The sequence below is a fragment of the Chelonia mydas genome, chromosome 2 (assembly GCF_015237465.2).
Source record: "Chelonia mydas isolate rCheMyd1 chromosome 2, rCheMyd1.pri.v2, whole genome shotgun sequence".
Taxonomy (NCBI): domain Eukaryota; kingdom Metazoa; phylum Chordata; order Testudines; family Cheloniidae; genus Chelonia; species Chelonia mydas.
Genome location: NC_057850.1, coordinates 212,860,109 through 212,876,560, shown reverse-complemented (window position 1 = coordinate 212,876,560; position 16,452 = coordinate 212,860,109). Strand labels below are relative to the sequence as shown.

The window sequence follows — 16,452 nt, the reverse complement described above, 5'->3', positions numbered from 1 at the left end:
TCCCACCTACCCCATATTCCCCCCAAGGCCACCACCTCACCTTACAAGTGCTTCTTCTCCAGGGTCCAGGCACCTAATTAGTGGAGCCACACCAGTGCAGCTGCACTAATTAGGTGGGTGGCCCTTCATTCTCTCATGTGCGGCTTCCCAGGTGCGCACCTTAGAGGGAACTATCCGTGGACCACCTGAATGGAGCTCGTGGACCACAGTTTGAGAACCTTTGGGATAGAGATTGTGATTTATCCAATGTCACACAGCAGGTCAGGACTCAAATCTCCCCTAATCCAGTACCCTATCTAATGGACTATATAATTTGTTTAATTTGCATAGCAGGATTTTGAAGTAAACTGCCCAGATTTTTCTTTTTAGCAGTGCTTGTTCAATAATCTCCGATGGTTACATTGTGCAAAAACTGTGTTTTTTCTTGTTACATGCACTATCACTTTATGTGGTAATTACAGGCACACCCAACCAGTTGAGCAATTTCAGTTTCAAATTAGAAGTATACATTGGTATATTTGTCAATCAGTGTTCACAATTGTATAGTAGGATTATGTGGCCAGAAAAACTGCCATTATTCATTCAGAAAAATCCTTACAGCCTTGGCTAAACTAAGCTTGACTCAAGGAATTGTCATGTTATGCATTAAGAATTTCAATTGTAGTCTACTCCAACCAAACACCACTACTGCATATTATAAATAGGTCACAGTGTTTTCAAGTGTGAAGCTTAGACTTCATAATCTGTATTGTCTAAATTATTGTTCCTTTGTTTTCTTTAGCCAAATACAGAAAAACATTCACATTTGACTGTGGTGGGTGCTGAGGAGGGAAATGAGACAAGTCAACGTTTGGAAAACAATCATTTCATGTCAGAGCTCCTCAGTGATGTACCCTTCACCCTAGCAGCCCATGTGCTAGCAGTACAGAACACCTCTAATGGCCTTCCAGACCAGCTGCTCTCCTACAACATCAATGATAATTTATCAAGATTTTGGTATGATTTTACACTTGAAAATTCAGTGCTTTGTGATTTGTAATATGTCTTTATCTTTCTGTCCCTTTGAATGTGCACCTTGACAACTTGAAGATAATTACACAAATATTTTGTTTTGTAACTTAACTGCTTAAATGTTCTTGTGGTATGCCATCTATATAACACGTGCATAAAAACTAAAATAATTAAGGAATAAAGCACAGTATGAGATTTTAACATATCATCTTACATTACACTTAAGTAACTAATCTGAAATGCTGAATTTGTTCTTAAAATAGTCAAGCAGAACTATTAGTTTTGCTTAATCCTGTGTAAGAGATCCATCTGTTAATACATTAATTGGTGACTGTCAATAAGTGGACTGTAAATGCACACATTTCATTATTCTTACCTCTGATGTCATGGACTTATGCAGCATTTGATATTTTACTCTGATGCCACAAATGCAAAGCCTGTTGTGCATATTTCTTTTTAGACTATCTTTGCTTTTTCCAGGAATGGAAATGTATGCTGATCGTAAATAAAATCATGCTATTTTGCATTATAATAGGCAACCGATGCTCCAGTCTCAAATGCCACTTTTTAAACTTCTGAAGAAAGTTTACAGGTTTAACTTTGTTAGTATGATTGAGTAGATTTTACCACACTCAAAATGCAAAGCTAGTCAGCTTCTCCTTTTTCCAGTAGACCTTGCTGTTCATCTTACCATGTCACTTCGGTCTCTCTCTCTCTCTGTCTTTCTCAAGAGTTTTCTCTCTAACTGCCCTGCATTTGCTGTTTTTTCTCATTGCCACATGTGTTCCTGGTTTATGCCTAGATCAGTTTTTCCTTTTTAACCTTTGTGCCCCCAAAGAAAGAAATCTCAGGATATGTACTTTTAATGGTCATACCCTTGTTTTTTTAATTGTGGCCCAAAGATACAGATGGCAGTGTTTAACTACTACAAAACATTATATTGTTCCATACCTAAACATTCATTTCAAGCCTTTTATATGCATATTTTATTATAGCTAAAACCTAACTAAATTGCTGTTGCCCAATGAATTGCTCACTGAAGTCTTTTGTGATGTGTGTGAATAATTTTCTGTGCCATATGCAAGATAAAATTTGTTTTGACTATCAGTAAAAAGTATACATACTGTGCCAACTGTAAGTGGGTATTTTCATAAGAAATGTGTGACATAGGATATTTAAAAACATACATACAGATTTTCAGATTTATGTGCTTTTAAGATGTTTGGGATAATAAATACCACAAATGATAGAGAAGCTATGTTGTAATTACATTTTGATTTGTTAAAATGATCCTGTTTTCTCAGATTTTTTTCTGGAAAACCTATGCATTTCATTAGTTTGTTTGCAGTCTATATCTGTTAAGTTTATAAATATGCTTTGAGCTACCTGTTTTCAGGGAAAGTATCCATATTGCACTTAAATAAAAGCTGTGATTACATAATATGTTAACATGGGGGGGGGGCTTTCTTTTTAAACATATAAGAGAATGCCATTATTATCTAATGCTTATATATATATTACTGTCAGGATTCTCCCAACAATAGGGGGGATACTGAATAAGTTTAGATAACCAAGAGAATTTTCAGTGTCACTAATAAATATATGGGATATGACCCTCTTTTTTTTTTTTTAAACAAAATGGAGTTTCACATAAGGGACATTATTCATAATCTAGTTTATACTATATTTTCTATGTTTGTGCCCATAGAGTGCAGTGGCACATCTGGTAGTGAGGACACTGTATTCCGAGGTTACCTTTTGTGATCCAAGAAGTGCTAAGATTTTGCACAGAGGGAAAACAGATTTTTAATAAGTTGGTTAGAACCTATTTCTGTGCTGAATTCCCTGGCTAGTGGGGATGTTAATTAAGTTCTGGTTTTCAATGCTAAACTCAATTCTCATGTTTCTTTTGCATTTAACCTTTAAACTTTTACCTATTTTGAAAATGGCATATTCCTGTTCAGATTGTTTTTCATCCCATAACTGATATTTGTCCCCAGCTCAGCCATTCCAAGAGCAGAATTGCAAAACAGAGATGAGTGTCCAACAAACCCACAGAACTGGTTCTTTCCACATTAGTAGACTTGTAAATACACTTCTTCCACTCACCTATAAGATATTTTATTAAATTAAAACATACCTTACTAGAATCCTGCTCTCAAATGCTCACAGACCAATAAGCCTCTATATGCATAGTAAAAGAGCAAATGAGCACAGGAGAGGAAAGTACACAACCACGACATGAAATACAGTTAGTAGGTCAAACATTTCACCTACAGCCATAACAGTATCTCTTTGGAAGGGTAAAATTTACATACAACAAACCTGCTAGCAATATTCCTCATCATTACCCTCTCTCTAAAAAGCCTAAGGGCTCAAATCACTCTCTTGCTTGACGTGATCCATAAAGAGCGTATACAGAATCCTAATGGTATCCAGATAGTCAAAGTGAATTTTCCCAGTGGGAGATGAAAAATACACCCCCAAAAAAATCTATTAGGAAATAATTCAATTTATGTGCATTAGCTCCTGAGCACTTGTCCACTGCTAACATTATGACGACATTACATCATTAGAAAATTAAAGGCTTTAGAATATAGCTGTTTCCATTCAAACCTTAGTCTGAAGAGAGTGATACGTATTTATGTATGTGTTTAATGACCATATGTGTTAAATGGTTAGTAGATGGATGTATATACATTGGAATACATTTGTATTTGTCACTGGTTTGTCAATTTAACAAATACCGAACTGTTTATACAGTGTGGCTTGAATATTTATTTGGCCATAAATGAAGAAATTTAATTTAAAGCAGCATACAAAAATAATCATTTTAATCATTTCTAAGCAGAGATGGTTAATATTAACATTTTAAGTGTCATAAGGTATCATAGTTGCTCTGTTACACGTTCAGTATAAAAAATTCTGGAACAATTCAAAATGATGTTTTCTGTGTATTATGTATCTGAGACAATTTTTTGATAGCTTTGAATTTTTTCAGTTACAGTACAAAATTGAGTTGTCATCTCAAAAGCTAATGTTTATAGACATTTAGGGTCTGATCCTGTTTCATTGGAGAAAATGGAAGCTTTGCCATTCACTTCAGTAGGTGCAGTAACAGGCCTTTATTTTTTAATAAACAGTTTACCCAGACAGAGTCCCTTTTGGTTTTTTCAGGAGAGGCTTTAAGTGTCATCTATGGTTAACAAAACCTCATTTTGCAAGGGATGTCCTCTATAATGTGTGATGGTTTCCTTATGAATATTTTGTTTAAATCAAACTTAACAAAACATCTTTTATTTCGTCTGAAAAAGATGACTAAATCTTCGGAAAGGCCTAATTTTAAAATGCAGAAGAAAGAGCAAAGTCCACATGTTCAGTGGTAAATCAAAGAATAATTGCATCCAGAACAGCCCGACAGCAGGCTGATCATGAACCAGCCCCTACAAACAGCTCTTTAGCGACAAGCAAAACCAGAAATGGAACTAGATAATAGGATGTACAAGAAATCTGCCAAGGAGACAGCCATAGACACAGTTGCTGCTATTTCCTGGAAAGTACAATCTGAAGCTTGACATCTCAGTGCTGCAGTTTCCAAGTTTACACTTCGTGTGACTACAGATGTAGGCTTTGGTCCTGGAACAGATATAAAAGGAAGAAGGTAACGAGCATATACAAGAGCATAATTACTAGTGTTTCAAACTCATATACAATTTATATAGAGTTTATTTTTTAACTTCATGGATCCCAGGCAAATTGATGAAGAAAATGTAAATTCTTAAAAGAGCTACAAGGTTTTTATCCAGGAGGACTGTGCTGTTTGCACAAAAGACTAGAATGTATATCAGAGAAACAACTTTTTATGAATTAAACATCTGATCATCATGCTTTGGGCTTTTTCTTCTCTCTACACCTAGTAGGGGGAAGAATCAGACCTGAAACTATGGGGGTATAAGTCCTTTCCTTCATAGGAAGCTACAGATTGTTCCACCCATTTAACAGCAACAAAGCAATTCCAAATTCCTAGGGTTTTTTTGGCAGGAGTGGGGGAAAGTTCCTGCCCCCTCCTGCACCTGAGCATTGCCAGATATTGTATTATTACATTAGCAAGGTAGCAAAATTAAAAAAATAACTTTAAGTTCTTGAGATATTGACCAAACTATTGAAGAGGAACTTCCCCCTTTTATAAACCATTTCAAAGGAAGGTTCTTCTAGCATGCTTTAGCAGGGACAAAGGCTTAACAGGGATAAACAAAGGACTACAAAAAGCAAAGCATGTTCAATGCCTCTCCAGTCCTGTATCTATCCTAGGTCCTTAGGCTGAACATTCTGAAGGTACATGTGGCAACTTTGAATAGTATACGAGAATTAGGCAGACAGGGTCTGATTTACTCTTGTTAATATATAAAAAGATTCCTTGAAGTGGCAGAGTTTGTCTTCTTCCTTATTTCCCCAATATTTCCACCATTAATCTTACATGTTCCTTACCTGGTGATTAAGTCTGGTAACTATCCCCTTCCTTTGAATCACCTCTGAAGAATTTCAGAATTGAGGACCTTGTCAGTGAGCCACAACTCAGCATCTTTCACAGTGACAAGGTCTCCTTCAGGACTGAGATCCATCCCAGCCTTCATTCCTCCAAAAGATCCATTTGCACAGACCCCACATTACTGTTTTGCCTTTCTTTTGTCTGAATCTAAAACAAAGTAAAGAAGAAAGATGTGAACTTTATGGGGAAGCAAATATGCATATCAGAAGGGGGGCAAATTCTCTGTTCAGATTCCCTTTGTACTGCCAGTCAGTTATAGGGATGATGTTTCTAAATTATTGATATTCAAAATGAAGATGTGTGTTTCAAAAGCAGACAAGGTCAGAGGCAAATCTGGTCCTCCAGGAATTACAGTTCATTCAGCCAGGTCACTGGCTATTTCTGGGGCACAGAGATCTCATGAAATCTTTGTCGGTATTTGTAAGGCTGCTCTTCTGCTCACACTTATGTGAGGCTAAAGACAAAACAGCATTTTCATTCTTCTACATTTTCATGTCTGACAGTCCTACTGAAGAAGCAGTGAGATCCAAAGCACTACCAAATAGATGATGGCCTCTGTGGACACAACTTTTGTTAGAAGAACTCTGCAATGGGCAGTGCCTTCAGTAGTATAGTCCCTTATCCAGATTTACTCTACCAAAAACAACTGGTTTGCTCTGAATTTTTCTCTCCTTTAGAGCTTCACTAATTCTTAAATCCTTCAGTGGGAGTGTCTGAAACTTCTAATTTCGTTTCTCCTACTGTCGTGTCTGAGAATCTACCCCACCTTAGTTATGGGTTCTGGGATATCCTTAGATATATTTATTATTTTTTTCCATTCACTCACTTTCAGGATATTAAAATGTTGTTTGGTTCTTTACAAATAGTTATGAATTAATTCCATGTTTAACAGTTAATAAGTGTTGTTACAGCTTTGAGAGCAAGGCTTTCTCCTGCACCTTTTGTTCTGTCCTTTAGCTGCATGGGAAAGGAGGATGCACAGTAGGAGTGTCAGAAGATAGGAGAAAAGAAATTAAAGATAAGACACAATTTTCATTGCATATCATTTTGCTATAGAAGACCTAACTAACCAAAACTGAAATGTACAAATGAAATGAAGTGCAGTCAGACAGAACGTGGCATATGGGAAGTTAAAGTCAGAAAATAATTGGGGCATTTGTCCCCTCCTCATTCTGTGAACAAGATCCTGAAGGCTTTTTCAAAGAGAAAATTAGCAATATCAGCTATAGCCTCCCTTCTATCATCCTCCTGTTCACTATACCAAAACTGCTCTTGCCACAGTTTCTGTCTAGACCTTCAGGACAGGGACAGTTTCTTTATGTATTTGCACCGTACCTAGCACAAAGAGCTCCTGATCCTGGCTAGGGCCTCTGGGCAGTACTGTAATGTAAATAATAGGAGAGTCATGGAGTTAACATTTAATTGATTGCATACATCCTGTCAACATCTGAAAGCAGAGTTTTTGGTTATTTTGTTTTTATCTTTAGCCTTCTCTATTGCAGGCCTATGGTCTGAACGCTTTCAACATACCAAAACATGAAGATAAATATTCTAATAAGGTTTACTACTTACCCATCAAATAGTATGAGGGAGTAGCTCAAAGATAGTTAGATTTTCCTTAACCCTGGTACATAGTAGACACAAATCTGACAGATTCTTTCAGAGAAGCAAAGGCTTATGGGCAGCCCAGAATTGTGTGTTTGTTTTTTGTTTTTTTTTTAAATAAACAAGCAATTGTGAAGATTTCAATATGTAGTCTAGCTTATGTGGACAAATTGGAAAGACCTTTCCTAGTTCTACAACAAAATGCAGCATCCGGTGGTGTCAGTGGAAGTTGTGATATCCCCAGAACGAGGCAGTAGTTGTAGTGCAGAGAAAAGAGGGCTTAGTTCAGCCAGTCAGTTCAATTCAGTTTTATCTTTGTTGCAAAGATAAAGTAAACTCTTGAGATCAAAGATCTTACTTGCAAGGATGTCCTGTTAAGTCAGTTGACACATACACATCAGTATTAAGACATAGAAGAAACTGCTTATAAGTAAGCAACAAATATATGAACCTCAGTAATTAACATCTCACATGCAACTATTTGTAGAAATCATCATTACACATTCAGTGCATCCATTCAAATTCAAATGTTTATATAGCAGTTCGTAAAGATCAGTTCTGGGCATTCGTCTAAATCCACTGGAAAAGAATTCCAAAAAAGATGAAGTACAGCATTCAAAGAATCTTAGCCTAGACAGACCAAGCAAAAAGGCCTCCAGAAGTGGTATGGAAAATATTTTATTTAAAGAGACAGGTGTCTTATTAGAACTAAAGAATTGTAAAAGGTGCATAAAGTAGACATAAGGTCATGTACTAGGGTCCTCGTAAGAGACTATTAACCACCCAGTTATTATTTCTGCTGGACTAGCTATTCCGTGATCATTTTAGCAAGAATAATCCCACTGGTCCTTTCCCTCAAGCAAGTTGCACAATATGTGATGCTTTTGGATTGTGCCATACTTGCCTTCCTTTCAGCTGCCATTATGAGCTACTAATGTATCAGCATAAATTGTTGTTCTCGCCCAAAGATTTGAGACAGTTTTGGTTGCCCCACTAACTTTTTAGATAGACTTTTTCCCGCAAAGGTTTAATATTTAACTTGCTGACTAAGTGGTATTGTGGATCTTTCTATTGTTACTTGTTTTGCTTTTTCTCTCTTCCATAATGTCAAAATATAGTTCACCCTTTTTCGATCTTACCTTCCGTTAAATTAATATTGCTTAATGTTAAACTACATATAGCCTCCTTTTTAAATGGTATTGTGGAGTAGATTTAAATATTATAAAAAGGAAAGCCAGATTTTTAATACTCTATGTAATTTTACTCTTATGTGATTTTACAGAATAATTTATAGATGTCAGATTCTGATGTTACTCATGTAATTTAGACTAGAATCTGGCCCACGGTATTAATCCTGTATCTGTATTATTTAATTTTAATGTTCTGGGAGGGGGGGGAATAGTGGCAACAGATGTGGCATTTAAAGGAAGGAATTTAAAATACCTTCCTAGATTTTGTGTTTCTGGAATTAGAATAACTGGGAGAAAAATCCTCCCTCACACTATAGGCATTTCTGTATTTTATTTTATGTTGCATGTACTGTGCAATAGATGCATCCATTTTTCCCACAGATAAAGTAAACAAAGTAACAGATTTATGGAGACTAAAAGTGATTTTTAAAAGTTGCGATCACCTTTTTTTCCCCCCAATGTGAGAATAATAGATGTTACTGTTGGTTAGTAAAATTGCCATTTTGAGTATAGACCTAAAATGCTTTATACCACTAAAAAGTAATAAAAGCTGTCATTAGACATAAGAATTTCAACAAAAATAATCTTCATAATTTAAAAAGAAAGTTTTAAATCTTTATTACTTTTATATACATGATTAAAATATTACGTTAGATGAGCAAAGGTGGTCAATGAGCTTTTTTAATTAAAAGAATACCTAGTGAAACTATCTCTACCCTCGTTAAATTTACCACCACAATAACTTAATCTGACTAGAAATTTCCCTAGCTGTTAATTTGTACATACCTAAAAACAACTCTAGGAATAAAACCTTTGCTCACCCAAAATTGTCTTTTTGCTCTAAATTATTTCCATTCACACTTATGAAGCAATCAGTAGTTCTTGTACAGTTTTTTTTTTTTAATTATTTCTTATATGCAACATTCAGCCTATCCATTCTTTGCATCTTCAATAGGGTAACTAGCATAAGAAGAGTAGCTACTGTAAGGTGCAAACCTGCATTCTCAGGGAAAGGCACTGGGGAATCTAAATAGTACTTCTGCATTTCTACCTTTTGGGCTTCTGTGAAATTAACGGTGCCCCCTAATTCAGTGTTCTTCTCTATCATCTTCATGGGCAACAATTTTAGCCACAGGTTTTCTCCTCTATGTTGGTGGCAGACCACTTGGCAGATCCTCAGATGGTAAAAACTGTTGTGGCTCCAATGAAATAACTGACAAGTTACACCAGCTGAGGCTCTTTCCTCATACCTGTTGCCTTGGCTAGGGCATAAGATTTTGCCTTCTAAGCCTTTCCCAGATTACTCTGCCTAAGGAGTGTGAACAGCAGGCTACAGACTTCCATCATGAAGCTTTTTCAGTCAACCCTGCTCTTATTTTAACTTTAACTACCTTATTTCAGTTGGGACTTCAGTTCCGTTAAAGAGAATCAGCAAACTTATTCCTTGGAGCTTTGGAAAAGATGTTTTACTAAGGCATTCTCCTGTTTCCAATCTTGCTCCTGGGCCAAATATGTCTATGAAGGAGACAAGGGGGAGAAACAAGGACAGGAAATGCAGTGTGTGCTCAGTTCACCTACACCTGTCACAGAAAGCTGGCTTGTCTACTTGCCAAGATCTCCAGCAGCAGGGAGGAGAGTCCAGATCACATAGGAGAGCTGATTCTTACAAAGCAATGCTGGGGAAGGATTCTCTCAGTGTCTAAAAGGGGTCTGTGAATCCACCCTCCATTTGGCATATGAAGGTGGCATAATGGGAGTTTACCAGTAGGTCCATAACACCCAGCCAGCTGCTCCAGAGATTTTCCATTGTACCAAAGAACAAGAGATTCCAAAGTTGGAAGCAGCAGCACCTCACTAATCAGACAGTAATTCCAGTGGAGGGTGAGTTCTTGCCTAGAGATCCTGCAGATAGGAAGATAATTGTGTCTCTGGGCAGACGATGAGGTAATTGCATCAGCTCCTTTTGGCCTCCACTGCATTATTGTGTTTGAAATAGCTGTCATGGTTTGGACAAACTGACAGTCTCCCTCCCCAATTTACAATAAAAATGAAGGCAATGGTGAAAAATATCTTCTTTGAAGCATCATTTGCAACAGATATATCCCTGGACTCTGAAGTTAGTGACTTATTCACTGGCCTCCAAACCAGTAGCCCACTGTGTTTGAGAAGACCATTCAAAACTGATATCTGGGCAAGAAACCCTATAAGACTACCACAGCGATCTGGATCAATGTTTGAATCATGAGCCCATACAAGGCAAAAGTAGCAGCTCCACACAACAACATCACAGCTCATTAAACTGGGGGATCTGAAACATCATTAGCAGCAATGTCAAATGCTTTGCATGAAAACAAATGGAAGGCAGCAACTTGACTTTCTGTCCACATGTCTGAGACACTGCAAAGTAGGTATCCTGTGGATTCAGCATCTGTCAGGAGAGTCAAGTAGTGGTAGCTCCATAATCCCTTGGCTGCTTCTGCGCTGTCATTATTGTACATAACTATTGATCCTATCCTTTTCTGACCCAGATATGGCCTTTAGTGCTGTGAACATGTCATTGTTAGAATGATGGGACATGAAGGGAACAGAGAGGAGAGAACATTTTTTACCTGAGAATTTTCTTGCTTAGACCCTCCATATCCTAGAATCAGATTCCCACAGAGAATTATTTCTGAATAGTTGTAGAATTAATGTCCACGTCTTCAGGCCTGTTATTGATAATGAAAGGCCCTATTAGAAATGGAAATTAGTTTAATTTATAATTAAGTATTTTGATAAGAAGTTTAGTATTTTGTACACTTGAAAACTACAATTCTGGGAAAGCATGGTGGGATGCTCTTCTACCCTCAATAGGGTAAAAGGCCTGGTCTGTTGCCAGCTACCTAGAAGGGAGGAGAAAATCAGTCAAACACTGTTCCAAGAAAATAAATTCTCAAATAAAACAAATTTTCCATTTATTCATGCTATACACTCAAAGTGCAGTGGACAACACTAAAAGGTGGAATGGTTTGGAGGAAGACTAATTCCTAATGATCTACATCTCTGAAATGGACTCATCTGAAAGAGATTTGCATTACTGTGTGTAACTGAAAGACAATAAAACCAACCAACCAGTATTTGCAGTTTAGTGTCCGGATTTTTTTTTCAAAGATGCTGAGCGCTCACAAGTCCCATTTATGTGACTAGAGCTGGGTTTGCTCAGTATTTTCTGAAAATCATGTAAAAGGTTCCTGCATCTTTTTTTCACTCTAGAGGAGATCTTTTGAGATAGAGGAGCAACTCCAAAAGGGCAAAACATTCTAGCTCAAATTTTGACTTCAGCAGAGTTACTCCAAATTTACACTTGTTTAACTGAGAACAGAATTTGGCACCAAATGTTTAGATCTCTTGCCGTTGACTAAAGTAGTTAAATTAACATTTCTAAAAGAATTTCTCATTTTAAAGACAATACCTCTTAGTATGGGTGCTTTATAAAAATGTGTAATATTGATTTTATACTGAAAAAAGGTTGACCTCACGAAAATGCAAAAAAATGCAAAACTATCAATTTATGCCAGTGTGTGGAGCAGGGACACTTCTCTACCAAGGAATGAAGTTGATCACTGAGGGGTAAATTCTGCCACCTTTACTAACATTCTGTAATAGTTTATTCTTCTTCCTGCACCACTGAAATCAATGGGACTACTCAGAGTGAGTAAAAGTTGCAGAATCTGGCCAGGGATACAGTGCTCACTAATTAATGGCAGGACTAGGAGCACTGCCTATTATTAAGGTTTTTGGTTGCACTTTTCCCCTCACCTTCTTATCTATGCACTCCCTATCCACGGCCCCACAAAGTCATGGGACCTCCTGGTCAGCCTTCTCCTGGCCCTGGCTAAAATGGCCATCTATAAAACCAGGGAGAAGAGGTTGGCCAGTGGGGTCTCCTGTGACTGTGGGGCCTATTTCCGATCGTCCGCTCACGCATCCGGGCAGAGTTCCTCTGGGTGGCGTCCACTGGCTCCCTTGACGCCTTCGAGGAGCAGTGGGTGCTGTCCAGGGTTCTCTGCTTCGTGTCCCCGTCAGGTTCCCTTTGTTTGACCCTTTGACCTCACTCCTGTCCCTGTTATTTCATTAGTTGTCCCCCGGAATCACTTGACTTCCAGGTCCTGTGGATCCTCTCCTTAGGCAGATGCGGGGTCCTTTAGCAGTGGGCGGGCTTCTGTCCACCCACTTCCTGGATCCCAATAGGATTAAGGTTGCCCAACACTTCCCATTATAAAACCCTGTTTTCAGTTGCTTATTACGATGCCAAACTTTAACCATTTGGGCTGAAGTTTTCCATGATAAGTATTTGTCTTAGGCTGAATGTGTTGGAAAATTCAGCCAAAATGGTTCCACTATTTCCAAGAATGAAGCTAGGAGAAAAGTACATAGTTTTGCCCATTTAAAAAAAATTCTGATTACCATTTCTTTAAAAAGCTCTCATTCCCCCCCCCCCCCCCCAATTTTGGAACAGGGATTTAAAATTTGTCAAGATGGCAGCCTTTGTGTCAGGGATGTGGCTTCTGCTGTCCCCATGAAAATCTGCCCAAATTTTGCTTAATTGTAAGCTTTTGAAAAATCACAATTTGCACATGGTCAGTAGAGACTTAAATTTTTACAACTAAATTCCTTGAAGATTCCATGTGTATAACTATGCACCAGCCCAGGGCTGAGCAGGACTTTTTCTGTAACTGCAGTTTTGGGCTGCCACAGGCCTTGCCATATCTGGGTTTGAGCATCTGAACTTAGAGAAGGAATGCTCTTTCCTGTTTTCTGAGTAGCCCCCTCGTAGGCCCATGCAGCACAGAGGATGAAGCTGCCTGATCTAAATGCAGAGAATACAAGAGCCAGATGTGCAGGTGAGAGGAAGGAGTAGACTAGAGGGGGAGGCAGAAATTAAGATTAGAGACTGATGAGGGGAAAGGGAGGAGAGACAGAGACTGATTGGGAAAGGAGATTGGGACGAAAACCAGTGGGGCAGGGGTAGGAGGTAAGGGAGAGGCATGGGTGAGGATGGAGAATTGTGACTGACTGGGCAAAAAAATTGGAACAAGGAGTCCAGGAAGGGATATTGGGACAGGGAGCCAGTGGAATGGGGAAATGTAGAGGTCAATTGGAAGTGAAGGCAGGGAGGAGAGAAATCAAATAAGAAGTCTGGAGAGGGGGGACCTAGGCCTGGCTGGCAAGGAGCTGGGGAATGTGGGAAGGAGAGATATGGGAATGGTTGGGCAGTGGGATTGAGAATGTAGACAGGTGACACTGGGAGTGGGATGAGAAGCCCGAGGAGTGGAGACTGGGACTGGCTAGGTGAGGAGAATGAGGCTGGAAAGAGGAGACTGACATGGGGGAAAGATGAATCTGGGACAACTACAGGTTGGAGGGGGGCAGGGAAGAAGGGTCACAGCTGTGGGAATGGACAGAAGAATCTGTGTCCACTAGGGAACATTCCCCTCCATAGCCTGCTGTTAGTAAGTATTTGTGAAACACACTAGCAAAGTGTCCCATCCCCCTCTAGTGCTGCTCCACATAGAGGATGACAACCTGCTACTGCTGTCAGTCACTCAAGTCTGTACAACTGCTCTTAATGGTTCCAAGCCTGCCTATGATTCATGTGGGTGTCAATATGATGCCGCATGATGGAATATCTTTTTTTGTTTGTTTTTTATAAAAACTGAAAAATTACATACAAATAAATTACATTAAAAAGATTATTAAGGTTGCAAAGTCAAGTAGTCAAAAGTTAGGAAATGTCAGAATTATGGTTGCCTGTGCAACCATAAATTGCCCCCCTTGTGCAAATGAATTATGATGCAGTCTTTAATCATATGATTCACATACTGTTTTTTCAGGACCCCTGCCTCATTCATTGCACAGAATGGACGGTGTTCACTTAATGAACACTTTTTTTTCTCCTAATTGTTCAGTGTGTAGCTCCCATGCCTTGTTTACTGCATATTAGTCCAACTATTCAATGTGGGAATCTCTCCAATGACTTTAGTGGTCTTTGGATTAGGCCCATTTAAGAAATCACTGAGCAATCCCACAAGAATAATAATAATTATAGGGGTCATGAGAAGGTGTGTGGGGTGGTAGACAACGATAAAATACTTTTAAAAAATCATCCTCTCAAATAAAACAAATGGAAGGGTGTAAGAGAAGGGAAGGATAAAAAGAGAAATTCTGCAAAAGAAGTCTGCATAAATTGTAAGCTCCTTGGGGCAAGGACTGTCTTTTTGTTCTGTTCGTACAGTGCCTAGCACAATGGGGTCCTGGCCCATGATGGGGGCTCCTGGGTGCTATGGAAATACAAATAATAATAATTATAGTCAAAAATATCTTCAGAAAACAAAAGTTTCCTAGTGTTGCTTAAAAATGAAGAATGGACGGAGGCTGTTGCTATGGTCAGGCAAGTTCTGCATGCTAGGGGTCACCATGATAACAGTGCAATGGCCTTAATATTTCTGGCAAACAGTGGAAACTCTGAATAGTGTAAGAAATACCCCTCAGCAGGAGGCTCAAGAAGGAGACTTCGCATCTAGCCAGGGCCAACCCCATGAAGCACTTTAAAAGTCAGGAAGACCAATTTAAAAATCAATCTGCCGCTTAAAAGGCCAACAAGTAAGAGAGGGCAGGATAGGTGTAATATAATCACAGTTGCTTAACCCACTGACCAACTGTGCAACAGCATTCTGTACAAGTGGCAAATGATGGAGAAGCACTATTCAAAAACCTGTGGGGAAGGTATTAAAATAATCAAGGCACATGGTCCCACAGACACATGTTGCTGTTACGAGACTGTCAAAAGATAATAAGGGCATTGCCTGGGAAAGTGAAAAACTCAGACCTCATCCAGCATGTCTTTCTATGGAAAGGGTGTGGCTGAAGTTGATGCCACGATTCTTTCCCTGGTTCACTACTTCAGAACATTTCCCGTAATGTATTGATGCTTCTCAGCCTGAGGGTTCTTGGAAGATAGGATCAAACTTCGAGAGATGCTGAATGCTAATTTTATGTCATCACCAGTTAACACTTGTCCCCCAGGTAAGGAAGAACAGATATGACAGGGCAATAACCCCATTAAAGCTATTCCAGAACACTGTCTAGGTCTTCCAAGGTATTCCAGACCCCACCTCATTCCTTGTATTATTCCATACTATTTACAGATCTACAAAATAACTCCAATAACTTGCATTGAAATAACTCCTAATCTCTAAATAGTTCACCTTTATACTCGCAACTAGAGCTGAATGGGAACCAGATTTTCTGTTTCACAGGAAATCCTATAAATTTAAAGAAGGTTTCCATTCTGGAACAAAACAAAAAGTTCAAAATTTCCCACAAAACAAAATTAATTAGGATGGATAGAAATGTTTTGTTTCAGTCAAATCAAAACACTTTGTTCCACCTTTGACATCTTAAATTTTTTTTAAATGTTTATAAAAGAAATTTCTGTACAAAAAGTCATTTTGAAACAAATGTTGAAATATTCCCTTCCATTAATATGAAAATGCCATTGAACTGACATAATTGAAATGCTTCATGTCTTCTTTTTTTTTACAATGGAAATTTGTCTAAATCAACACACTTTCAATTTATTGGCATTTTCATATGGAAAAATGTTGTTGGTAAATTCCTGACTGGCTCTACTCACACCATGTTTACACCTTCATTTGAAAGAACCCACTGAACATGTTCAAAGAGAAAAGCACCTGTACAACTTAAAACTTTCTCCAGGCTTTTCATAATTCTCAACTCAGGTACCGTCAAATTCAGGGTAGCTGCTACATCTACAGACACTCAGAAGGACTTTTTCACTCAGATGGCAAAAGGGATGCTCTTGACTAGGTATGGCAGCACCTGCTTTCTTTTTTCCAGGCCACTTGGGACACAGGTAACACATTGCATAGCAGAACCTATTAAGAGTTTCAGTTCACAGTATTTCAGTTAGTTGTAACCTTACCCTTTCATTCTCCTTCTATTGCCCTTTAAAACAGATTCATACTCTACATATTGTAAATTTCCATGTTGTACCGAACAAACAATGCTATTAATGGCTGTGCAGCCACCAGTAGG

General features: G+C 38.4%; 1 protein-coding gene and 1 long non-coding RNA gene across 5 annotated transcripts in view; one reads left to right on the top strand and one right to left on the bottom strand.

Annotated features, from left to right (window-relative positions):
- The window catches only part of UMAD1 (UBAP1-MVB12-associated (UMA) domain containing 1), a 196,509-nt gene that overhangs the window by 175,581 nt on the left and 4,476 nt on the right, over nt 1-16,452 (top strand). Inside the window, exon 4 of one of the 2 annotated variants that reach the window (XM_037890618.2) lies at nt 782-996. In XM_037890618.2, the coding sequence (XP_037746546.2) occupies nt 782-996 (215 nt within the window). Of the gene's footprint in view, nt 1-781; nt 4,165-16,452 lie in introns of those variants that run through there. The other variant, XM_037890620.2, reaches the window with a different exon arrangement.
- Nucleotides 4,239-16,452, bottom strand: part of LOC122464723 — a 29,787-nt gene continuing 17,573 nt past the window's right edge. The window contains exons 2-4 of one of the 3 annotated variants that reach the window (XR_006289031.1): nt 9,177-11,237; nt 5,500-5,707; nt 4,239-4,647 (exon numbers count right to left, since the gene is read on the bottom strand). This is a non-coding gene — a long non-coding RNA (uncharacterized LOC122464723). Of the gene's footprint in view, nt 4,648-5,499; nt 11,238-16,452 lie in introns of all 3 variants that reach the window. The other 2 variants (XR_006289030.1, XR_006289032.1) reach the window with 2 other exon arrangements.